The sequence below is a fragment of the Petaurus breviceps genome, unplaced genomic scaffold (genome assembly GCF_028583685.1).
Source record: "Petaurus breviceps papuanus isolate PSGF00001 unplaced genomic scaffold, PetGlider_PUasm1.0 90925, whole genome shotgun sequence".
NCBI classification, from domain to species: domain Eukaryota; kingdom Metazoa; phylum Chordata; class Mammalia; order Diprotodontia; family Petauridae; genus Petaurus; species Petaurus breviceps.
In genome coordinates, this window is record NW_027187380.1 from 10,583,428 (window position 1) to 10,609,348 (window position 25,921).

The window sequence follows — 25,921 nt, forward strand, 5'->3', positions numbered from 1 at the left end:
GAAAGCAGATATCGCAAATCAACTGAATCCCTAGAGGTTTGTCTCTTCTTGGATCAAATAGAGTCTTTTCCATTCTAAGTTATCATTCTCTTAGTGTCAAGCTATATTTTCAAAGTTAGTTCCAACAATTTTCTAAAGAAGAATTAATTTCTTAGAAGATTAATATTAAGAAACAATCTAAAGTCCCCAAATTACATATGGTGTCTATCTCTCTGTTCCTATAAGGACAATTTTTGCATGCTATACGTTTAATAATAATTCAGAGGAGAAGCAAGGTGGCCTATATAGAGTGCTGGCTTTGGTGTCAGGAAAACCTGAGTTTAAATCCTGCCTCAAACACTTATTATGTGTGTAGCAGTGATCAAATAAAAATGAACTCTTCTGGGCCTCAGTTTCCTCATCTGTAAAATGAGGATAGTATCTACCACACAGGGTCGTTGTGAGGATCAAATGATGTAAAGTGTTTTGCAAATTTTAAAGCACTGTATAAACGCTAGCTATTATAGGACCTTTCCAAAGGGTACTTAGCCCCCTTCTCTGCCCTCTCCCCACTGGATGTTACTGCTAATTAAAAAGATATACAGTTTTAGAAGATCTCTCACGATTTGTAATATACTACATTTACATAGAATACACTTTCAAAAGCACCAGTTATGTCAGAAAGAAATAATTCAAGTATTGTGGAAACACAATCAGGATAACACAAGATTTGGCAGCTTCTACATTAAGCTTGGAATATGATATCCTGGAGGTTAAAGAAGCTAGGAAAATCAAGAATCACCTACCCAGCAAAACTTAGTACAACACTTCAGGAAGAAAAATGGAAATTCAATGAAATAGAGGACTTTGCAGCATTCTTATTTTATTTTTTGCTTTTTGGAGGGCAATTGGGCTTAAGTGACTTGCCCAAGGTCACATGGCTAGTTTTTGTGTTAAGTGTCTGAGGCCACATTTGAACTCAGGTCCTCCTGACTCCAGGGCTGGTGCTCTATTTACTGTGCCGCCTAGCCACCCCATAACTTTACAGCATTCTTGATGAAAAGACGAGAGCTGAATAGAAAATTTTACTTTCAAATACAAGAATCAAGAGAAGCATGAAAAGGTACACAGGAAAGAGAAATCATAAGGGACTTATTAAAGCTGAACTGTTTACATTCCTATATGAAAAGAAGATATTTGAAACTCATGAGACCTTTCTCAGTATTAGGGTAGCTGGAAGGAATATATGTATATATGTGTATACAAGTGTATACACATGTATACACACACATAGGGCACACAGTGAGTTGAATATGAAGGCATGATAACTAAAAAATAAAATTAAGGGGTTAGAGAGAGGAATGTACTGGGATAAGGAGAAAGGGAGAGGGAAGATGTGGTAAATTATCTCACATAAAAGAGGCAAGAAAAAGCTTTTGCACTGGAGGGGAAGGAGGGGAGCTGAAAGGAAAGGAGTGAACCTTACTTTCATTAGATCTGGCTTAAGGATGGAAGAACATACACACTCAATTGGGTATGAAAATCTATCTTATCCTACAGGAAAGTAGGGGGAAAGAGGATAAGGGGGATGAGAGAAGGGAGGGCAAATGGGAGGAGGTAATCAGAAGCAAACACTTTTGAGGAGGGACAGGGTCAAAGGAGAGAACAGAATAAATGAGGGGTGTGATAGAATGGAGGGAAATATACTTAAGTCTTTTACAACATTTTTTTTTTGGCCTTTTGGAGGGCAATTGGGGTTAAGTGTGTGGGTGTTAAGTGTCTGAGGCCGGAACCGAACTCAGGTCCTCCTGACTCTGGGGCCGGCGCTTTATTCACTGCGCCACGTAGCCGCCCTTTACAACATAACTCTTATGGAAGTGTTCTGCATGGCTACACATGTATAACCTATATAGAATTGCTTGCCTTCTCAATGAAGGGAGGGAGGGAGGGAGGGAAGGAGGAAGGGAAAGAATGTGAAACTCAAAGTTTTAAAAACAAATGTTAAAAATTGTTTTTACAGGCAACTGGGAAATAAGATATATAAGCAAAGGGATATAGAAATTTATCTTGCCCTACAGGAAAATAGAAGGGAAGGGGATAAGAGAAGGGAGGGGTGGTAGTAGAAGGGGAGGCAGATTGGGGATAGGGGTAATCAGAATGCATAGTCTTGGGATGGGGGAGGGGAGAGATGGGTAGAAAATTTGGAATTCAAAATCTTGTGGAAGTGAATATTGAAAATTAATAAGAAATTAATTAGTAAATGCAAAAAATAAAAAGCACCAGTTACAAGGGGGTATACCTCTGCCAGTCACAAACTCAGAAGTTTGAAGGTTAATCAATAATATGTCTCTTGGTAAAACAGAAAAGACAATCCTTGAAAGGCTACATCAAATTAGAGGAGGGGAGGAAAACAAATCAGTTTATTTTTCTTTCTATTTACATAAATATATTGAAGGAATACAGAAAGGAAAAAAAAACTCCTATAATAATGTAAGCTGTATTGCAGGATGAATCTGCCAGAAATAACTTTTATTAATTTATCATTATCCTAATCCTTAATCTGAAATCATGAATTCTAGATGTTTGGCTTTTTTTAAAGTGTGGCACAGAAGCTTTAGTGTATATGTATATCTATAAAGAGAACATTCAGTAAAAATAGAACTTTTCCGAAAAATCTGAAGCATGTTTTACATGCATTTTCTCATGCTTCTTGCATTATTTTAGCCCCAAGATCAAAACACTGGTTCACTGACAGACATGTGTCTTTCACTAATCATTTAGAGTTTGCCTCAATTCTGGAAGCCTTGAGCTCCTATCGTGACTGATACATACTGGCTGTGAAGCCCTGGGCAAATCACACAACCTCTCTCAGGACAACTAACCCTTCAAAGAACAGGTGGTGGGTCTGCATCAGTAGAAGGAATTTCCTCATCTGGCAATTCCAGGTTAGGTCATGGCTAGAAAGGCATTCATTCTATATGTGTATCTTTTAATTCATCTGGATCTGTGATTGCTCAACCCAGTGAGGACAGAAGCATCTAAACTGATAGTTGTCTGTAGGCTGTTTCCAAACGACCAGACTCCTGGCCCTCTGAATGGCAAGTGTGATACTTCTGAGAGTCTCCAAATTTTGGGGATATTTCAAAATAGACATTTCTTCTGGGACTGAATCCTACATAATGCATGTTCTAATATGCTCATGTTGATTTTGAGAAATAGCAATGTAAATAAATACTACACACTAATTAGCTACGCTGATTTTTTCAAGAAGCCAGACATTCATTTACACGGTAGAAGACCACTACTTCCTGGTACACACACACACCGCTAGTGCTGCATAAAAGGCTACCTTGGGCTAAAGTGACATGCTGCTTTTCTAGATTCACTTTACTCGTGTGCATGGACACATTTTGTTACATTCCAGCTTCTCAATATCTTTGGAAAAAATCACAAAAGTAAATGAAATGACATTTTATAGAACTGCATATATTATTTTAAAATGCTAGCTAGCTCACAAATATAATAACAATCATGACAAAACACGTCTAGCTCATCATGTGTCTTCAGAAACATTATAAATAAACAGCCTCAAGCACTGAAGAAAATACAAACACTGCACACGGATTAAGCCTTATTGTACCAGATTCAGCTAAGTTTTGAAAAATGTTCGTACAGTCACTCCAAAATATAAATACTAGTTTTCAGCATTACAGAAAAAAAATTTAAACAATAGAGAGTTGCCTGACACCAATGAGAACCTAAATGAATTGTTCCTGGTCACACAGCTCATATGTATTAGAAGGAGGACATGGACACAGGGGCTCTTGACTCTAAGACTGGGATCTTTCTATTATGCTATGCTGCCTCCTATTATTAAACCATCATCATTGTGATCATCAATATTATTAAAAAAAATGCCTTCTATTAACATCTGGTTCCTTCCCTCTCCTCCCTTTCCCAAGAATGGATGCAAATACTGTGAAAGCTGTTCTGTAAATCGGACACCAAGATCTTCCTCCAACTTGGGAGGGTCTGGATATTTTTAAAGGTGAAGCTTATTTGTCTTAGTATAAAAAAAACCAAACCACTAAGTAATTAAGAATAAGCCTACAAAAAGAAAAAAGAAAAATCTTTTCAAAAAGAAAAATCTTACTTCCTTAATATACAAGCACTTGTTATCCAACCTGACGCTCATGCAGAAATCCCATAGCACAAACATTCATAGCCTCTGGTATTCAGCTGAAAATTACCTTGGTGATCGACGTACGGTTTGAAGGCCTGAAGGATTTTTGGCACAGCTACCCCCATGTCAAGTTCCGTCAATGTTAGCTCATTCATAAAGTATGGGAGCTAGGAAGGAAGTGGATAAGGAAGGAGACAAGTTAGAAAACCTAACCATCATTTTCCTATGTTTGCTAAGATAAAGAGGGATCAAGCTTCCTACAAACTTATGGGTTAGGGATGGCAGGGCTGAAGAAGATACATTTGCCCACAGGACAAATTTTCAATGATGGGGTTATTAGCATTCCACCCAGGAAAATGATTAAAGTGAAACACTAATTTAAAAGAAATTTCCAGTAGTGATCCTGGGCTGACCAGTGCCAATAAGAAAAGAGACATGGGGGGCAGCTAGGAGCACCGGCCCTAGACTCAGGAGGACCTGAGTTCAAATCCAGCTTCCAGACACTTACTAGCCGTGTGACCTTGGGCAAGTCACTTAACCCCAATTGCCCTGCTTTTCCCCCTCCAAAAAAAGAAGACTTGGATTTAGCACTGGCGATTTGCCCCTTATGGTCTCTGCCCCTGTAGAGGAGACCTGTCCATTAACTTCGAATGCTCAGTGGTCAGAGGAATTTATCTTTGTGATTCATTTCTTGTGCAGCAGTCATGACTGATCATTGTCGACAGGATATACTCATAAGCATTTTCCAGCTTGCTAACTAGTTGCCCTAAGAGGACCTCAAAAAAAAAAAAAGATAGCTGAAAGGAACTACCATATAGATAAGTTCATAGGATTACAAAGAAAACTAGTTATAATGAAATACGGTTATCAAAACGTTAGAAAAAAACAAGTAAATTGGACTGCAGGTTATGGACTCCTGATCTAGACCCAAGTTTCTTAAACTTTTTCCACTCGTGACCTCTTTTCGCATTTGGATAGCATTTGTCAGCACGGTGGCATGACAGCATGTGCAGGGCAAAGTGTGCATGCTGTGTGTTCAGAACCAAGGCTGCATTGAAGTTGCACGATGCAACATGGGCAAAAGAAACACCTTAGATTCATTACACATTTAATTTTTAGTTGAAGCACATTCAGAAACCTTTTATTGCTGCCAAATTTTTTGCAACCCCATTGATCTAGACTATCTAGTCCAGCCCTAAGGAAATGGAAACCCAAATGCTAATTTGTAAGCAAATTGTTGTTGAATATGGAAAGTAGGAATAATGTTCTAAGAAGTGGTAAGGTTGGAGACCTAGTCTATAATGTTCATTTAACCCCTGAAGTACGTAAAATACTATAATTTAAAATGACAGTAAGACTGGTTTGAACACATAGTATTTCAGCTACTTCCATCCAAGGGCTGGAGGAAGCCAAGGGTGGCTGGCCCCTAAAGCATTCAGGTGCTAGGTAACATGTAGCATCATTACCTAGATGAGAATCAGCGTTCTACAGCTGGAAAGACTTCAGAGGCCGTCTAGTCCAACCCCTTCATTCTTCAGATGAGGAAACCAAGGCAAGGGAGATAAGTTGACTTGCCTAAGTATAACACCAATGCAATATTTCATAGCACCAATGGCGACTATGACCATAATATGCCAGCATAGTTCTGAATTGCAAAATATAACACTCAACATATAGAAGACAGAAGCAAAACATTTATTCAGACACCAGAAAGCCAAATCCTAACCCCAGAAAACTGAATCCATCATAGCAACAAAGAAGTTAATACACCATAACACAGCAGGGAGCAACACCATCCCAAAGTCTTCCTCACAGGACTAGCTGTCTCCTTGCCTGCATCCTCTCTCCCCCAGCTCTAACTGCTCTGACTCTGAGTTTCCTCTGGGCTCTGCTCCAACTGTTCAGCAAGCTCCTCCCACCACAGGCTCCATGTGATTACATTCAGCCTATTAAGGGGCAGGGAAGATCTTCAAATTCCCATTACCATCATACTAAGATCACACAGGGAGTAAATTTCAGACTCAGGATTTGACTTCAGGTCGTCTGCTGCTGTTAGTGTTTCTTCCATGCACCACGCTACGCTTTTCCTTGTACTATATACTCAGGATAATATGCATCATTCCCAACTATATGATTTTAATGCTTTTGTCTAATTACTCTAGGAAAAGAAAAGATGTCCCCCTTGCTCCCCTTAAGTATTTCAGGTGTAAATCTCCTTTGGAGTGGAATAGGAAATCACAAGATCATCCCTTCTTTCCTTGTCATTCTCGTTGGGTAGAACCCCTTCTGTTTGCAGATACATATTTGGAAAGACAGCAGTGTGAGAAAGATTCATGTATGAAAATGTCTCCACACTTCTCCCAAGAAAGGAAAAGGAATCAATGTGGCTGCTGAGCCCTTATCTCCACTGCTGTTCACTGTTTCTCTTGTACTCAGAAACAGGCCAAAGATGACAACACAAAGCCAGAAGACATAAACCAACCTATATTTCTCAATACATTCACTCCTCCATCCCAAGCTCCCCCTGTTCAGCCCAAATAGCAGCAACTTCAAGATCAAAAGTTAGATCTTCCACACACTAGGTGTGAGAAGAGATATAACCGCATCCTATCCCCTGGCAGAAGGCTGTAATATGATAAAGCTTGCTTTTAAACCTGAATTAGACAAAATCCCAGTGACTCCATCCTAATGTTGTCATTACACTCCCAAACCAAAACACCACCCTACCAAAATCACTTTTCTAGATCTGAAAACTTGGGTTTGAGTTTGAATCCTACTTCAGATATTTATTAATGGAGTGATACTGAGAAAATCACCTAATTTTTCAGGGCTTCCATTTCCTCACCTGTCAAATGCGGATGGACAATTCTACAAGACTAGAGTCACTAGGTGACATGACGGATGGTGTCAGATACTTGGAATCAGATCTAAGTTCAAATCCTGCCTTAGATACTTCCTAGATGTATGACTCTGTCCAGGTAACTTAACCTCTATTTGCCTTAGCTTCCTTATCTGTACAATGGGGATAATAATAGCACCTTCCTCCCAAGGCTGTTGTAAGAACCAAATGAGATAATATATGTAAATCTTAAAGTGCTGTATAAATGCTATTATCATTACCATGACCACTACTATAAGTTGCAAAAGAAGTACTTGATCTACAGCGGTAGAGAGCATTCCCTATACTACTGAAAAGACAGGTCTGAGGTGCAACCCTTCCTCCTTCCTCCCTTCACCCCGAAGCACTGCTGGTCCACCCTCAAATTTCTTTCCAGCTTGTTTGGACCTCCTTGCTCTTGTAGCTGATTAGCACAGCTTCTGAGAACCCTGGGTGTCCTTTCACATCATGATAAGGGAGTAGAGGGAGATCTCAACATTAGCTCAAAAAAAAAAAAAAAGGAATTATGTAAACTAAACTAACCTGTGGTAAACACAGATTTTTTTCCAAAGCCAAACATGTGTTTGGACTATCTACTCTCCTCAACTAGAGAGGATAATTAACAGCTGTCTGCACATGGAGAAAACTGTTACAAAGATAAGAGAATCGCTCCTTGGAAGCAGGAGTGAGACCGAAAGTACAAAATAGACATTCCTTCCACAAGGATTCATCATCCTTTATTGCCGTCAGAACTGGAAAGTGCCTTAGATATCATTGAGTACAAACCCTTCATTTTACAAATACAAACAAACTGCAGCCAGAGCAGGGATTAACGATAGTGGTTGCCACTGATCTGGTGCTTTAAGGTTTGTAAAGCCCTTTGCATATACTGCCTCATTTGACCTTCACAGTCACCACACGAGGCAGACACTGAATATATCGAGGTTCAATGACTTTCCAAGGGACACAAAGAGAACAAGGGTTGAAGTGGTATTTGATCTGGGTCTTTCCTGAATTCAAGTTCAGTGAGTGCTTTCCACCACGCCTTGCTGCCCCTGAGGAGCAGTGACCGATCAAAATGTCGCCTAGCTAGTGGCAGAGGTGAGACTGGCACAGGATGGATCCTCTTACTCATGAGCTGGCCCTTTTTCCATCATAAGACACTGCATCAACAGTCTGATTAGGCCCCTCACTGTACAGAGAGAGTGAGGGAGGACTGAGCCAGGCCCCATGTCCTCCTTGCTGCTCTACTCTGATCACTTACCTTTAACCTACAGCTGGCTGATATGGGACTAGCATTATTAGTCTTTTGGTTTCATTCTGTCATGTGAATGTGTCAAATTATTTTTATATAGGATATTATAGTACAAAAGTGTTGTATTGGGGGGAATCTTCACAAGCCAAAATTGAACTCCAAAGAATATTACTCTGTGAGAAAACAATACCTTTATTTTACTGAGTTTCATTTGGATTTTCTTTGACACGAAGTGAGACCAATATTTCTCTCCCAGAAAGTCCCAAAATATCCTTCCGAGCAAGGCATTGACCCAGGCTTCCTGTTCCTCCTCTTCTTGGGGTTGGGCCTCTGGGGTCAACTGGTAAAAGACACAAGGTCAGAAGGAGTTAGATGCCTGTTGAAAAACAGAGCATGTGCTTCTACTCTACAGCCAGTCGACTCAGGTGACTTTCAAAGATCAAACTATTAGCCCATCTTTGTTATGAATGACAAGTACAACATTAAATGGGGAAAACAGAAATACCCATATTTATATCTCCACATCTCCCTGCAACCAGTCATTGATGAAAGATTATAGCAGTTTCCCCTTGTGGTCTGCTCTTTTTCTACAGGTCTGCCATTAAAATAGCTCTGTATTTTGTATTAATATTTCAGCATGAACAGATTCATTGGCGTAGGCACATCTTTCTCCATCAGTGCAGCACAAGCCATTCAAGACTTCTCATCTCAGGTGACTCTTGTCAACATCTTTCCATAAATTCTCTATGGAGAATCTGTCCAATACTCTGGGAGCCTTTCTCTAGGTCTTTCAACATTCTGTGGGTAGTAATACAATACTGGGGAAATCTGGCATCTCTTGCTTTTACTAGATGACCATGCTATTTCCTTTTTATTTTCCTGATTATTATTTTGTACTAAGAGTTTGGTCAAATTTCCCAGGATTAAAAATCGGAAATTTTAACATCTTTCTCCTCCCCTCTAAGCTGCTCAAGCCTAAGAAAGAATTTCTTCATTCTATTTGGAACACAGGGCTTCTGAATCCTGGTATTCTGGCATGCTTGTTGTAAAGCAAGTGTCTCAGAACCTCTGAAAATTCCATCTTTCCTCTTTGAATTAAAAAAGGACCACGTGCATCCCTCCTTGTCTGAGGAACTCCCATCCCTGTTATCTCCCAAGACCCTTGTTCCTCACAAACCTAAAGACCTAGTCCATATGAAGTGAGAAATAATTACCCTTCTCTTCCCAATGTAAACAAGGGCTTCTGCCCAAACTAGGAAAGTGGTTTGGGCCTGGCTCCCTAGGGTGAAATGCATTTTTCCAGTGCTTAGGAACTTAGGTTGCCTGTCACAAATGGGCCTTGGGTATATAGCAAGTTAAAGAGATCCATAATGAGTGAATCTGCTGCTTGTTCCTGTCTTCCCTCTAGCCTCAAGCTGTGATATATAGGTCTATGCTCTCTTCACCTGCAAGCTATGATAAGTATATACAATATCACGTCATCATCATATCATATATTCGTTCTATGGAACACTCGGACCAGTACTACCTGTTTTATAAGGTCCAAGAGGGGAAGAAGGATTGCTCTGACAGAGCCAGTACAGCATTATGCACAATTATTTATAGTACCAGCTCTCGCTTAGTAGAGTGAGATCACTTAGCAATTTGTTAGGTAGTTCAAGATCTGTGAAAGTCTTCTGGGTCATTTTTCTTCCTGTATTCTTTCAGATTTTAGTGGACTCTTGGTTTTTTGTGCATTTGGTCCAGCTTATGATGTTTGTTGTTTCCAATGCCTCAAGACCTCATTTAGAGTTTTCTTGGCAGATACTGAAGGGGTTTGCCATTTCCCTTCTCCAACTCATTTTACAGACGAGGAAACTGAGGCAGACAGAGTGAAGTGATTTTCCGAGGGTCACACAGCTAGTTAGTGTCTAAGGTTGATTCTAAACTCAGGCCCTCCTACCTCTAGGATCAGCCCTCTATCCACTATGTCACCTAGCTGCCATTATGATATCTACTTTTACACTATGCCATGCAATCTTCTAAATAAATTTTCCTAGAGACCTAAGATCATGGAAACTAAAACTAGAAGGGAACTCACTTTACAGAAAACTGCAGCCCAGAGAAGGCAAGTGACTTTCCCAAGGTCACACAGCTAGCAAGCAGCAATTGGGTTCTGAACCTAAGTCCCTCTGCCTCCCAACACATTCTTCTTAAAGTAGTGGTCTGACCACAGCACTCCCCTGCTCAGAAATCATCTGTTTGCCCCTTCTGCCTCAAGAACAAAATACAAACGACATCAGCCAATGGGTGCTAAGTGATTAAATCCCTCAGTTTGTACTGCCAAGCTTGTCTTCACTGCTTAAAGGAGAGCTGTTTTTTTTTTTTTTTTGTAATGGAATAATCTCCAGAACAGAGGAAGGATTAGGATGGAAAACCTCAACTGCTCAATACTAATCAAGTATCACTCACTTCTACATGTCAACAGATCTTTTCACCATTCCATTTCCCCAACTTTTTTTTTGTCTCAGTCATTCCCCAAAGAGAATGATTATGACAAATGAAAAAGCAAAAGGTTGTTTCAACCTCTATGTCTAAGCTGATGACATATTCACAGTAGCTGCAATGAGGATGATGGTCTTTTTTTAATGTGACTTTTTTAAAAGAGAAAATGAAAAATTTATTCTAAATCCAAAGCTACTTGTATTTCTAAATAAAAGCCCTATTCTCAGTATTTTTATTAGACTATAAATTTTTAAACAATTTGGGGACTAGTGGGGCTTAAAATTTAACCTGTTGTTTATAATGAAAGCAAAAACTGGTAATAGAGGGAAAAGCATGGTATAACTCACCATATGCAAATTTGGTATCAGGTACATCAATAGTACCATTGCTTATCCTTTATGGCAAGGATATCTACAGGTGCAAAGCTGAGACAGGTAAGAATGTAAGATGACATCTAATCTCCCTGTTTACATGCTAAGAAATTTTTAAATATCAGCTGGGATGTATTCAGAATACCTCATTTTTCTTTTTGAGAAGAGCTGCTATTACAACTCACTGTTTCTGTGTCATATGTTTTATTAACAAATTAATAGTCATTTTAGTACCACTAAGCTGAATTTAACTCACTTTAATGGCCATTTGAAGAGGGTTTTTTTTTTTTAATATACTATATATGCAATGAACAAGAACTCCTTTTTCTCATATATTTATCCTGTTCTTTTAAATCCCTTGGTTCCTGTGGGCAGGACTGACATGATATCTTGAAGCAGCTTTTTCTGGCTTTCTCCTTATTGCTGTCTCTATGCTACAGCTGTTTTTGCACTATGGTCAAATAAGAAATTAACATTTAATTTAGCTCCTATTTATATGAACTGTGCTAAGTATTAGGGATACAGAAATAAGAGTGAATTAGTCCCTGTCCTAAAGAAACCTATATTCTAACAAGGAAGAGAACATGTTTATATACAGATATGGATAGAGGTATGCACACTATACCTACAAAGTACAAACAAGATAACTTTAGAGGGGAAGGCACTGACTTCTGAGAGACCTAGAAAAGGCCTCAGGGACAAAAAAGGGGCGGGGTGGGGTAGAAAGGTGGTAGTCTGGTTCAGTTATCTTGAGAGCTAATCTACAGGATAGCTAAATGGCAAAAGTAGATAAGAGTATCAGACCTGAAGTCAGGAGGAACTAACTGAGTTAAAATCCAGACTCAGCTATGAGACACTGGGCAAGTCACTTAACCCTGATTGCCTCAAAAAAAAAAAAAAGATAATCTACACAAAGAAACAAAAATGAAATCATCAAGAACAACTCATCGGTTCCTAGTAACTTTCAGATTTTTTATGACCATCATATTGAAACAGATATTTGGGAATAGTTCTTTCTCTTGAATTTTATAAAAACTGCTAAGTTGTTTACTACCACCATGAGAATTTCCAAAACCAATCAAGTAAAGAAGTAATTGAAGTTTGGGCCATTATTTAAATTTCAGTAGAAACTATGCTTTCTCAAATTAACACAGAGTGCAAATTCCATTTACATTATCTGTTGAAGAATGCTACTTTTATACCAGAATCTATTAGTGTTCGTAGACTCACATACTCAGAGGAAAGGCAACAACTATTTACTCAAATTTACCTTCCCAAACATTGTCTTCTATCTTACTTTAAGAAGCATTGAGATGGCTCTGAAGGAGAAAGTGAGGACGGTGACCTTGCACAGCCCTCCCTCACTCAAATCAAAGTCAACTGCAAGTCATATCATCATTTTCCTCATGTCAAGGTCCTCTTTGAAAACAAAGGACAAACACAACCTGTGAGGAGACCGAGCTGTCCGAATGGGGACCCAGCTGATTGGGTAATTTAGCTCATTCTCTCCCTCTCCCTCTCCTCTCCAAAGGAAGGTAAATTTTGATGCCCATTTAACTTGGGGTTTACTGGCTAGATTTCCTTCTTTCTTCCTCTCTTTCTTTCTTTCTCCTTTCCCTCTTTTCCTCCCTTTTTTCTTCCTTCCTACACAAAACTTTAAACCCAGTATACTCAGAAGCTCACAGACTGGACCACAATAGGTCCTAGCCCAAGCTCCACTTAATGGCTGTATTTTGGGCCCTCTGGGTGAATGTCAACAGTAACTGTTTCTTTTAGGAACACCAACCCTGAGGGTCTTCCCCTCCCAGCTAGATTTTTCTTTTTTTTTTTTTCTAATTAAAGGGGCCATCCCTGGACTCATTTCTTAAAGAGGGCACTCTAAGTGAGTAAGTGAAAAGGCCTAGGCCTAAAAGGGCCAGGGTCTCCCACTGCATCCTGGGTCATCTCCAGTCATCTGCTTGAATATCTGATCACTGGATCCAGATGGCTCTGGAGGAGAAAGTGAGGCTGGTGACCTTGCACAGCCCTACCTCACTCAAAGCAAAGTCAACTGCAAGTCACATTATCATTTTCCTGATGCCATGATCCTCTTTGAAAAATGAAGGGCAAACACAACTTTGAGAAGCAGTACTTGACTTGGTGGCAGATTTGTCCAAATAATTTTGGTTTCATCCCAACTAAGATTTAGTATGTAGCAATCTTGAGGTAGCTATTATAAAAAAAATCCATGATGAGTATTTTTATAAATAAAGTTTTGATTTAATTTATCTCCTCTTGACTATCATAGATATATTGTTTTTTTCTGAAATTTAATTTTAGGGTTTCACAAAGTTTTATTCTGTGCAGTAAGATTTCATCACATACACAATTACTTTTGTAATCCAGAAGCTTTTATTTGGAATCTATATTGTATAATTTTATCAATAAAGATGATTGATAAAATTTTTTTAAAAAGACTTCATTCTCTGACATTACCTTCCAAGTATTATATCAGGATGGACCCTAAGAAGAAAAATCATCAGGAGCAACAAAATGTTGCTGAACTACAGACTGTGAATAAAAGCCCCCAAAATAATTGATGAACCTGGGTGTCTTATGGACATCTCAATACATCCAAAACGGATGCATCTTTCCTTATAAACCTGCCCTCCTCCCAATTTCCCTATGTCAGTGGAGGGCACCACCATACTCCTTAGTCACCCCAGATTGCTACCTTGAAGTCACCCCTGATTCTCCCTTCCTCCTACTCTTTCATTAGGTCAGTTGCTCAGTCTTGTCTATAGTCCCTCTCTCTATAAATACCTCTTGCATCTGACTCCTTTTCTCCGTCACCACTTGAGTTCAAGCCTTCATCACCTCCTGCCTGGACTACTGCCACATTCTCCTATGTGGTCTCACTACTATTGCTCTCTCTCCTTTCCAAGTCACTCTTCACATGGCAACCAAGATGATTTTTTTGGTGTGCTTTTTTTTTGGAGGGGGGAGGGTAAGGCAATTGGAGTTAAGTGACTTGCCCAAGGTCACACGGTTATTTTTGTGTTAAGTGTCTGAGGCCATATTTGAACTCAGGTCCTCCTGACTCCAGGGCAAACACTCTTGAGGAGAAATGGCTATTCCAGGATGGGAGGATTTGCCTTATTCCTCTCTAGCCAGAGAATGGGCCAAAAGCACAGGGCCCTGTGACAACTGGGAACCAAGGCTAAAAGAGGGAGAACCTGGAGATTTGGAAAGATGTTTGCAAGGAATACCCATAGAACCAGGCAAAGAACTGGCAGGAGTGTGCAAGAGAGGCTGGGGCCTGCTAACAAGTTATCGCCTTATGTGTAAAAGTAGGGATAAGCTGCTGGAGGAAAGAGCTGGGATGGCTAGGGAGTCAGCTGGTTTGCCTGAGGATTCTTCTGTGTCACAGCATTCAGAAGAGCAAACTAGAGGGACTCATGTGGTCCAGGAACAAGCTACTGTTCATGTAGCTAAAAGGAAGCAAAAAACTAGCAGAAGGAATGTGCATGCAGCTTTTGTACAGGCTGGGCAGAGTTGCCCTGACAGCTTCCAGGAGAATGTGTGTGAGGAGAATGGAGCAAGGTTAGATGAGGAGTCTTCTAATGTAGAAGCTGTCCCCATACGAAGAAGACGACAGGAGAACCACGGGGGAAAAACAGAGTCCAGGGAGATAATTGAGGATTTCACTCAACAGGAGATTATTGATATATTGAGTAGATTCACCCAAAGAATGGGGGAGTCTTTAGTGTCTTGGATAGTAAGAATCACTGATGAAGGCGCGAACCCCTTTTTGAGCCAGCCAAAATTTCTGCTAAGGACTGCTAAGGGCCAGAGCTGCTACCGTGTTTCCCCAATAATAAGACACTGTCTTATTAATTTTTTGGGACAGAAAAACACCAGAGTGCTTATTTTCAGGGGAGGGCTTATTTTAATGAACATTGACAGCAATTTTAATAAACAGGTAAATGTGAACAAAAAAATGTACCTTTATTCAATAATGAATTCAACAAAGAACAGGATGACACGCTCACTGCTGCAGCTCTGATTGGATGCAGCTCGGAGCGCGGCATGCATTTCACCTGGGGGGGACGGTGCATACAGAGGGTACCGTAATATAGCGTGTAGCGCAGGGGATCACCTTCACTACAGTAGCAATCTCAATAGGGCTTATTTTAGAGGATTCTTATACAGTAAGGGGAGGGCTTATTTTCGGGATAGGTCTTATTATCGGGGAAACACGGTAGGCGCAAGCTTCTTGGACGCTGAGTAGTTGCTGTGAGTGGGGAGAGGAAGACCTTTGCCTGAGGTAGCCTGTTCTGTTTTAAAGGCTTGAGAATGTGGGTGCTTTCTACTTTATCTACCTGTGCCAATTTCATAACTACTCTGATGGCTTTGACTTTCTGGTTTTGGGACTCAGTCATTTGGCGTTTTAATAAATGTTCTAGCTTTATCCCCCATATAGCAAGCCTGATATATTTTGTGATTAATAACCACCTCAGCATATTTTTAATTGCCGTAGGCATTGTGAATATTGCATTGCTGATATAGGAGAGTAGGGCAATTGGGGTTAAGTGACTTGCCCAAGGTCACATGGCTAGATTTTGTGTTAAGTGTCTGAGGCCATATTTGAACTCAGGTCCTCCTGACTCCAGGGCAGGCACTCTTATTCACTATGCCACCTAGCCGCCCCCAACTAAGATGATTTTAAAGGCAGAGAACTGACCATGTGACACCTGGCTCAACAGCCTTCAAAGACTCCTTATTTCCTTTAGGATCAAATGTATACTCAGCCTGCCAGTTTTTTGGCTTCAGTTTGCCTTTCCACATTCATTTCATGATAGTTCCCTTCATGCCCTCTTAAGATCCAGCAAAATTGGGCTACTAGCTGCTCCAAACTTCACAGAACAAAATCCCTTAAAAAAAAAAAAAAGATTTGTTCTGTAAAATTTGGACTCAGTCAAAAGGCTGCTCCCAAGGACCTAGAAGGCCATTTGTGGCCTTGAGACCACAGGTTTCCCAACCCTTGGACAGACTAAGAGACAGAGGTTATGTCATGTACCTTTCTCTTTAAAAAAAACCCTATCAGCCAACTATGTTTACTATGAGTTTTACCATCACCTCTGGCCTAGACTATTATAATAGCTTCCTATCTGCTCTCCCTGCCTCAAGTCTCATTTCTAATTCGTCTTTCACATAACTGGCAAAATAATCTTTTTGAAGCAGTGGTTTGAACACAGCATTTCCCTGCTCAGAAATCTTCTGCCTCAAGAACAAAATACAAACTGGCATTAAATGCCCTATATAACCTGTCTCTACCTTACCAGCTTCACTTCCTCTTCACACACCATGTTTTGGTCAAACAAGATTACTATTTCCCTATTTTGTCCTTTACTCTGCCTCCATGCATATGGGCTGCCCATTCTTTGTCTGGAATGCATTTATTTCCATCTCATCCTTCCCAAATCTTTCTCTTTTTTAAAGGTTCAGTTGAGGCATCACCTCCTCTGTGAAACCTGCTCTGATTTCTCCAATTCAAAATGTTCTTTTCTTTTCCAAGAATTAATGGAGGCCTATCTATATTTCCCTATTTATACCCATCACTCATGATGAACTTTTCTATTTTTTGTGTACCTAATATATCACTCCAGGAGAATGCTCTTTGAGGATAGTGACTGGTTTTTTTTTCTTTTTTTTGGAGGGCAACTGGGGTTAAGTAACTTGCCCAAGGTTACATGGCTAGTATTTTTTTGTGTGGGTGTTAAGTGTCTGAGGCCAGAACCGAACTCAGATCCTCCTGACTTCAGGCCGGTGCTGTACTCACTGTGCCACCTAGCCGCCCCAAGGATAGTGACTGTTTATTTCTACTAGTGCCCATATGTAATGTAGTCTTCAATTATTAATCCCTGAGCAAAAGTATAGGATCTCCCTAAAATGTTCTTTGCACAGAATGTAACCATCACATAAGTATGAGACCTCTAAATACAAGGGATTCACAGGATTACAGATTCAGACTGAAAGAGATTTTAGAATTATATAACACAACCCTTTCATTTAACAGAGAAAGAAACAGGTACAGAGAAATTATAAGACTTGCCCAAAGTAGTGACAGCATGGAGTATGAACTCAGCTTCTTTTTAAATTCATTACTACAAAGAACCATGCTATTCTATCTGAAGTAATAGGCTGAAGGAATTAAACCATTTCCTTGAATTATAATATGAAAGCTGAAGTGATTTGTAAATTAGAAACAGAATCTTAGAGCTGAAAGGGGCTTTTGAGATCTAATCTAATCCTTTCAATTTACTAGAGGCAGCAGAGGCCTAGAACAAGGAAGTGACTTGTTGAGGTCACCAGGTTGGTTAGACCTTGGCCAGACAAATCTAAATTTCATTCTGTACCCACAATTCATCCATCATTCCTGACAAGAAGTGGGAAGTATCATCAGTCTCACAGAATCCAGATTAGGCACTGTATGGATGAGTTAAGCCTTTCAAAATTGTTTTCTTTTATAGTATTGTTGTCACTGTTTAAGTAGCTCTAGTTCTGCTCATGTAGTTGAGCATAACTCCACCCTTCCCTTCCCCTAATTGATCTGTGAGCAGGAAATTCAGCCTAGGATAAAATCCCTGCTCCATTCTTCCCCATTCCCCCCCCCCCCCCATATTCCCTATCTCCACCCATTCTAGGCTCTCTGTCCCTCAGCCTAGGGAAAACTTCACTGGCTCGGGAAAATTCAAATATACACTGACCAATCACTGATTGTAGTTTCATCTTACATAACCTGACTACTGTAATCTCTTTAAAAACCCCGGCACATGGTCCATGCCAACTCACTGTCTGATCTGGGTATGTGACCCCGGCAATCCCGAGGTAATAAAATCCACTTCCAAATTTATTCTCAAGGATCTTCTGTCTCGATCCTTTGTTCTACAATGTGACACAAGCCTTGCCAGGTTTTTCTAAATCTATCTTTTTCATCATTTCTCACGGCACAATAATTAATATTCCATTACAGTTGTATACCATACTTCATTCAACCATTTTTCAATGGATGCTCATTTTGTTTCCAGTTCTTTGCTAAAATAAAGTGTTGCTCTAAATATTTTATGGGTCTTTTTCTTCTTTAATCTCTTTGCCTTTTGGGGTATAAAGTTGCAGATATTTTTCCAGAATGGTTGGAACAATTCATAGCTTTATGAACAGTGTATTTATGTGTCTGTCTTTCCACAGACTCTTAAACAATTGTAGTTTCCTTTTTTTTTTTTTTGCCATCTTTGCCAATCACAAGTTTATATTCACATTTTTCTTATTGTTAATGATTGGAAATTTTTCCCTATGGTTTTTGAAATCTTGTATTTCTCCTTTTAAATACTGTTCAAATCCTTTGCCTAATAGGGACTGACTTGTTCTTAAGTATTTGTATTAATTCTTTATATAACTTGGGTATCAAGACATTTATCCGATAAATTTGCTGCAAAGATTGTTCCCCAGTTAACTTATTCACTCTAAACAAATAATTTTTATTTGCAAAACGGTTTCAATTTAATATATCAAATTTCCCATTTATTGTGATTATCTCTATAGTTTGATTAAAGACTCCTCTTCTACCTATACTGAGAAAACTCTTTCTTGCTACCTACATATTTTTTAAGAATATGACCTTTTATATTGAGGTCATGCATCCATTTGGAGATTAACGCGCCATATAGTGTGAGATGTTGACCTACCCTCATTTCAACCACTCTGCTTTCCAGTTTTCTCAGTGTTTGTTTAAGTAGGCAGTACTTACCCTAGTAGTTGGTGTTCTTGGATTTATCAAACACTATGTTACAGTGTGTGTTTGCTCTTGGGTCTTGTATATCTAATCTGTTCCATTGGTCAACTTTTATATTTTGTAACCATTACCACACAGTTCTGATAACTATTGCTTTGCAATACACTTTAAGTAGGACCCCATTCTCACATTAAAAAAATCTTTAAATTAAAATTGTTTTAACTGATATCTCATTTTCATAGCACCTATATTTCCTCTACTCTTGCCTCTCCCCTCCCTCAGTCATACCTTATTGTAAAAAATGAAAAAGATGAAACAGAACAGTTCAGGAAAAAGTCTGACATTATATTCAGTGTTCTTTTTTTATTAATTTATTTTTAGTTTTCAACATTTACTTTTATAAAATTTTAAATAAGATTTTGAGTTCTAAATTTTTCCCTCTTCCTCTCCTTCTCTCTCCCCAAGATAGAATGCAATCTGATATGGGCTATATTCAGTGTTCTAATAGTTCTTCCACTTCTGCAAAATGGGAGGAGGTGCTTTCTCATAATTCTCCTTTCAAGTCAAGCTTGGTTCCATAATCTCAAAGTATTCAGTTTTCACTACTTTGTTATTTTTTTTCCACTTGAATTGCTGGTATGTATGTATATGCATATGTATGTGTGTTTTGTATATATCCATATAGAATTATACACATTCACATAATAATCCTGCATAGATAATATATAACTTATTGTATATATAGTATACATACATATATACACATATTTTCTTGGTTTTGATTACTTCACTTCATATAAGTCTTCCCATACTTTTCAGTATCTCTTACAACACAACCTTTTATGTTAATTACCCAATTTGTTTATCAATTCCCCAATCAACAGGCATTTGTTTTGTTTCCAGCTGTTTGATTCTATTAAAAGAGCTGCTATAAATGCTCTGGTGTATGTGTGGCTTTAAAAAAATTTTTTTTTGGTCAATAACCCTGTGAGATATATGCTTAGCAGCAAAATCTCCAGATCAAAGGATACAGACATTTTAGTCAATTTCTTGGCATAATTTGAAGCTGCTTTCTAGAATGGTCAGACAATTCCACTGACAAATACATTAGTGTTTCCGACTTTTCCCAATCTCTCTAATACTGACTGTTCCTATCTTTCGTAACTTTGGCAATTTACTCAGGGTGAAATGACACCTCAGAGTTGCTTTAATTTTTGTTCTCTTACTAACATTAATTTGAAGAATTCATTCATATAGTCGTTAGTAGGCTAATTATTGTAAGAATTGTTTGCTGATATCCTTTGTCTACTTGAGGAAAGGCTTTTAATTTTATATATGTGTTAGGGGTATATGTGTGTGTGTGTATGTGTGTAGAGAGAGGGGCAGAAAGGGGAGAAAGAGAAAGGAAGAGAAAGAGTGAAGGAAGGAAAGAGAAACTAAAGGAGAGGGAGAGGGGAAGGGAGAGGGGGAGAAAGGGGGAGAGGGGAGGAGAGGGGGGAGAGACAGGGAGAGAGAGAGAGAAATCTTAAATATGAGACCCTTATTAGAGATATTTGGCAAAAAGATTTTTCCTAGTTGACAGTTTCCCCTTCTTATCCCAGTGGCATTAAATTTGCTCATACAAAAGCTTTTCATCTCATATAATCGCATCTGTGCTAAGTGGCATAGCAGACAGATGTAGGACAAAGTTCAAATTCCACCTCACACACTTAGCTGTGTGACCCTGGGTAAGTAAACCTCTCTGTATTTGTTTTTTCATCTGTAAAACAAATAATAATAATAGCATCTACCTCCCAGGGTTGTTGTGAGGATAGAATGAAACAACATGTGTAAAGTACTTAATAAATCTTAAAGCACTATATAACTCCTACAATTATTTTAAGAATTTATCTCCTAGGGGTGGGCCAGGTAGCACAGTGAGTAAGAGCACCGGCTCCAGTGTCGGGATGACCTGGGGATTGAATCTGGGCTCAGACACTTAGCACCCACCCAGAAACACCTGGCCATGTAACCTTGAGCAAGTTACTTAACCCCAATTGCTTAGGGGCGTCCAGGTGGCTCAGCAAGTAAGAGCACCGGCCCCAATGTTGGGATGACCTGGGGATCAAATCTGGGCTCAGATACTTAGCACCACATCCAGAAATAACTGGCTGTATAACCTTGAGCAAGTTACTTAACCCCAACTGCTTTAAAAAAAAGAAAAAGTATTTATCTCCTAGTGATACTTGGGAAAGATATCTGATATGGTTCTTTAAAAAATTTTTTTGGTATGAAAATGAATATTCTGGTCACAGATCTATTTTGAACTTACTGTGAGGTATAAGATGGTGCTACAAATCAGGGATTGTTAATTCTTTTTTGTGTCATGGACGCATTTCACATTCTGGTGAAGTCTACAGACCTAGTCTCAGAAGAAAATTTTGTTTCCTACTTAATAACTGAAGAAAATGCTAAATTCCAATTATAGAATATGAAAATAAAGATGTAGTTTTTTCCCATTCATATTCAGAGGCGCCCTCATTTAACACTGTTCCACTTATCTACTTTACAATTTTTTAACCAGCACTAAGTAATTTTCATAATCGCTGCTTTATAATATAGTTAGAGGTCTGGAAGTATGATTTTTTCCCCTTCATTTGTAATTTTAAAATTATTTACCTTGATAATGTAGATCTTTTATTCCCTAAGAATTTTATCATTTTGTCTAGTTCTTTAAAATAGCTTTGTAATTAGTATGGCATTGAATCTATAAATTAATTTGTGCAGTATCATCATTTTTATTATATTGACAGCTCCCAATCATGAGCAATTAATCTCTCTAATTATTTAAATTCTGTTTTTATGTTTGTAAATAGTGCTTTGTAGCTGTATTCATATAATTCCTATGTGTGTCTTAGTAGTTTATACTACCAGATAGTTTATACATTAATATCAGATAGTTTATACATTCTAATGGTATTTCTCTTTCTTGGTTATAATCCTTTATTTTATATTTTTGAATATAACATTTTAAGATTTTCTTTCCTTTATAAAGGTTTCTGCTAAATCTTAGGTGGTTCTGACTGTGGCTCCTTGACAACTTGAGCTATTTCTTTCTGGTTGCTCACAGAATCTCTTCTTTGTCTTGGGAGCTCTGGATTTTGTCCATGACACACTTTAGTGCAAGGGTGGAAAAGTTTGGATTTAGTGAAAGGGCTGCACTTGAAGACCTAGAAGGCCACATGTGGCCTTGAGGCCCCAGGTTCCCCACCCCTGCTTCAGTGCTTTCAATTTGCAGTTTTCTTCAGGAAGGGAAGATTGGTAGATTCTATTTTCAGGTTGTCCTCTGTAAACAGTTTTCATTTATGATTTCTTAAATAGGGTATCCAGGATTTTTGTGGGGTAATCATTTCAATCCTTTGACTTTGTTTTTTTTTTTAACATTTTTTTAATTGTCTCCAGGAGTTAGAGAATTCTTTGTTCCATTCTGTTTTTCAGGAAGTCCATTACTTGGGTAAGGAGATTTCTATTCTAAGCTATTCTCTTTCCAACTTTTTTTCCTCTAGAACTCTTAAACTGTGATTTCATTTTTAAACTCTTCCTTCATTTCTTCTAGCCACTCCTGGAGTCCTTGTGATCAAACCATTTTTTACTTTAAGGCTTGACTTGTATTTGTTATGGAATTGTTCTTTTCTAATGTATTTGACTCTTGGGATTCTCTTAATTCATAGCATATATTTACTGTTTGATGCCCTTTTCTGTTATCAAATAGTTTCTGTTTTGGGAATTGGTGTTGGGGCCAGATTCTGTCTCCTCCTACCACTCTTAACAGGGGTAAAAAGTTCTGTTTGGCCCTATATGCTCTAGTCTGAATGCTACTCCCACTGCTGACCTGGAACCCGACCTCAACCTCATTCCTTGTGTTCTGTCTCAGTTTTCTGAGGGCCCAATACAGCGCTATACTTGGCCCATCAGTCTCCTCCTTGCATAACTGCCAATGGTGAGTTGGTTCTATCACCTGCTCTGGCTTTAACACACCCCAACGAAATGCTAGAGATCATGCTGGTCTTAGGACTCCTGAAAACCCGCTTTAGCAAAAATGTCTTCTCACTGTGCTGGCCTTCTTTCTTGTAGTGGCTCAAGCATTCCCAGGTGTGTATCACCCTGCTCTGCCTTCCTCTGCATTGAGCTACAGAGGTTGGCAATTACCTAATTCTCTCTTCCAACAGGCTGAGACCCAGCACTCTCTGCCTTTAGGCATCAATGACTAGAATTCCCACTGGTTTTTACCTATCTTAGTGCACCTCTGCTCAGGGCTCCTAAAAATTTCAGGCTCCCCTGGAGCACAGTTGAGAGAACCTATAAACTTCCCTAGAGTTTCTGGGCTCAGGCCAGCTCACCTCTCCTGATGATAGTCTTCTCTCAGCCCCCATAGGCTTCTGGATGACTTTTTATGCAGTCCTGTAATGGATGGACAAGCTTATTTCTGTTTCTTTTTGGTCTTCTTGATCATTAATCGGTCTGATGCCATTTTTAGGTGTCTGCTGAAATATATGTGGAGGAACCAGACTCTTCTATGGCCTTTCATGTTACCATATTAATTAGATGTTTGTGTCTTATCACTCCAATTAGACTTTCAGCTTCTTGAAGACACAGACCATGTCCCCGCTGCTATGTCTGTGTCCTTCAGGGTCTACCCTGAAAAATGCTGGACATAGGGGAGGTAGCCAACAAGGACTTGGTATTGAGTGAGGATGTCAGATGATAGGAAGAATAAAATAGCCTCTTATCTTCTTTTTTCATGAGTGACTTCCTTCTGGACACTTACAAACTAGTTTGAGCACTTGGAAACTTCATATTTTTCTCATAAAACTGAACTATAATTTGTGGGTCCAACCTTAAAAAATTCTTGTTGATTTTATCATGGTCAGTTGAATCAGGTAGGGCAGTGGTTCAATGGGGCCTCTTTTGTAGGACAAAATGCTGGCATATTGAAAAGTTTAAAAACCACAGCAGTCTAAGTGAAGAACATGAACAAAAATTACTGCTGGATGCCTGCCACTTAGACAATTTGACCTTTAACTCCATTGGTTCTCCTAACTCATTAAAAAAGTTGGTTTTCTAGGGACAGCAATATTAATGTCTTACAATATTAAATTTGTAGTTAAAGCATGCAGGACTTGAGGACAAAATAGAGTTCTAGAACAACCTGAATGACAAATGAAGATTTCCCAGATCACTTTTCACTTGTACTTTGGCCATTACAGTCTTGGGCAGCTTGTAGCTGAGAAAACTGAGTACTAGGAAGTATGACTGACCCCAAGGGATCTTACACTCACATTCATCTATACTTCTCTCACTTATGCACCCCTCCCTCCCTGTTCCTTAATTAAAAAGGGCAAAAGGGGGAAGCATGGACAAGTGAACGTACCTTTTTGACAGCTGTAGGACTGCTTTCTGCACTCTGTACTGGGCTCCTCTGGGGACTTGGTATTTCTCTTGGGACACACCTGGCCATATATATCTCATAGTGCAAGAGCACCTTCTGTCGCACACTACCTACTAGATCCTTCTGCTTAGGTTGAGACATAAACTCTTCCACACTGCCTTTGCTGCTGCTGCGACTGTGGGTTAGGTTGCTGGACTGGCTATTGTGTCTGCTGTGTGTAGGCAAGAACCCTAAAAAGCAAAAACAAATAAATAAATAAAGGAAAGTTGAAGCAGTAATAGCAAACAGAGCTCATTAACAAAGAAACTTTTGCTGTACAGATAAAATTACTTGGGAGGTTATGTAAACCTTTTATACCAGGCTACACCAGTTCAAATAGGAAATCTGCCTGAAAAGAGAAATGCAGTTTCTTGACCTCCATGTGATATTTGGCACTGCTGACTACTGTTGCCTTTTATATGCTCTCTCCTCTGTGCTTTCACTCTCTTCATTCTCCTCTTACCTGCTTGACAGCTCTTTGGTTTACTGACTAAACCATCATTCATATCATGCCCATTGCAGGCATGTCTAAAGCTCTGTCCAGAACTCCCTTCTCTTTTCCTTCTCCTTTTCTCTTTTCTCTCCACACTCTCTTTGTGACGTGCTCAATTTCCATTTTCATCAATTTCCAATTTAATTATGAACTCTAGATATCCATGCTCATTCTCTTCTATCCTGAACATCAGTTCTACAACCCATTAGACATTCTGAACTGGAAGTTCCTTCGGCACTTCACACTGAAGATGCTCATGCCCAAAACAGAACCCATGATCTTTCACCCATAAGTCACCCTGTTTTTGTTGAGGATACCACCATTCTTCCAGTTACTTAGCAACCTTGGAGTCATCCTTTACTCTTCACCTTCATTCACCCCATGTATCCAATCAGTTGCCAACATTTGGTCAACTCCACTCTTATACATCTCCTTCTCTTTACTTACAGCCACCACCCAAGTTTAGTCTCTCATCACCTGTAATCTGAATGACTGCAACAGCCTTCTAACTGGCCACCCAGTCTCAAGTCTCTCCCCACTCCAATCCATCCTCCACACAAAAGTTCAAGTGACTTTCTTAAAGAATAGGCCTGACCGTATAATACTCATCCTTAATAAATACATTCCAATAGCTCCCTATTGCCTCTAGGATCAAATATAAAGTCTGTCTGCCACTTAAAGTTCCTTATAACCCAGTTCCAACTTACCTTTCCATCCTTATTATAAACTGTACTCCTTCCCACAACCTTGAGTCTAGCCAAGCTTACTATTCTTTACAGGTGACACTGCTATATGTCCCTATGATTGTGTACAAGCAATTCCTGACACCTAAATGCACTCCCTGCCCATCTATCTCTTAGAATCCCTAATGTTCATCTGAAGCTTAGTTCAAGGGCTGCCTTCTTCAAAAAGCCTTTCCTGATTCCTCTCCAGCAGGGTAACAGTGCTCTTCCACCCTCCCCTAGTCCTTTATATTTATTTTACACACAGACACACACACACACACACACACACACACACACACACACACACACACA

The 25,921-nt window shown here is 39.2% G+C and overlaps 1 protein-coding gene across 3 annotated transcripts in view; it reads right to left on the reverse strand.

Annotated features, from left to right (window-relative positions):
• Window positions 1-25,921, reverse strand: part of TEX2 (testis expressed 2) — a 172,902-nt gene that overhangs the window by 27,936 nt on the left and 119,045 nt on the right. For all 3 annotated transcript variants that reach the window (XM_069076292.1, XM_069076290.1, XM_069076291.1), the window contains 3 exons: window positions 24,335-24,582; window positions 8,486-8,635; window positions 4,230-4,329 (listed from right to left, as the gene is read on the reverse strand). In XM_069076292.1, coding sequence (XP_068932393.1) covers window positions 4,230-4,329; window positions 8,486-8,635; window positions 24,335-24,582 — 498 coding nt within the window. The remainder of the gene's footprint in view (window positions 1-4,229; window positions 4,330-8,485; window positions 8,636-24,334; window positions 24,583-25,921) is intronic.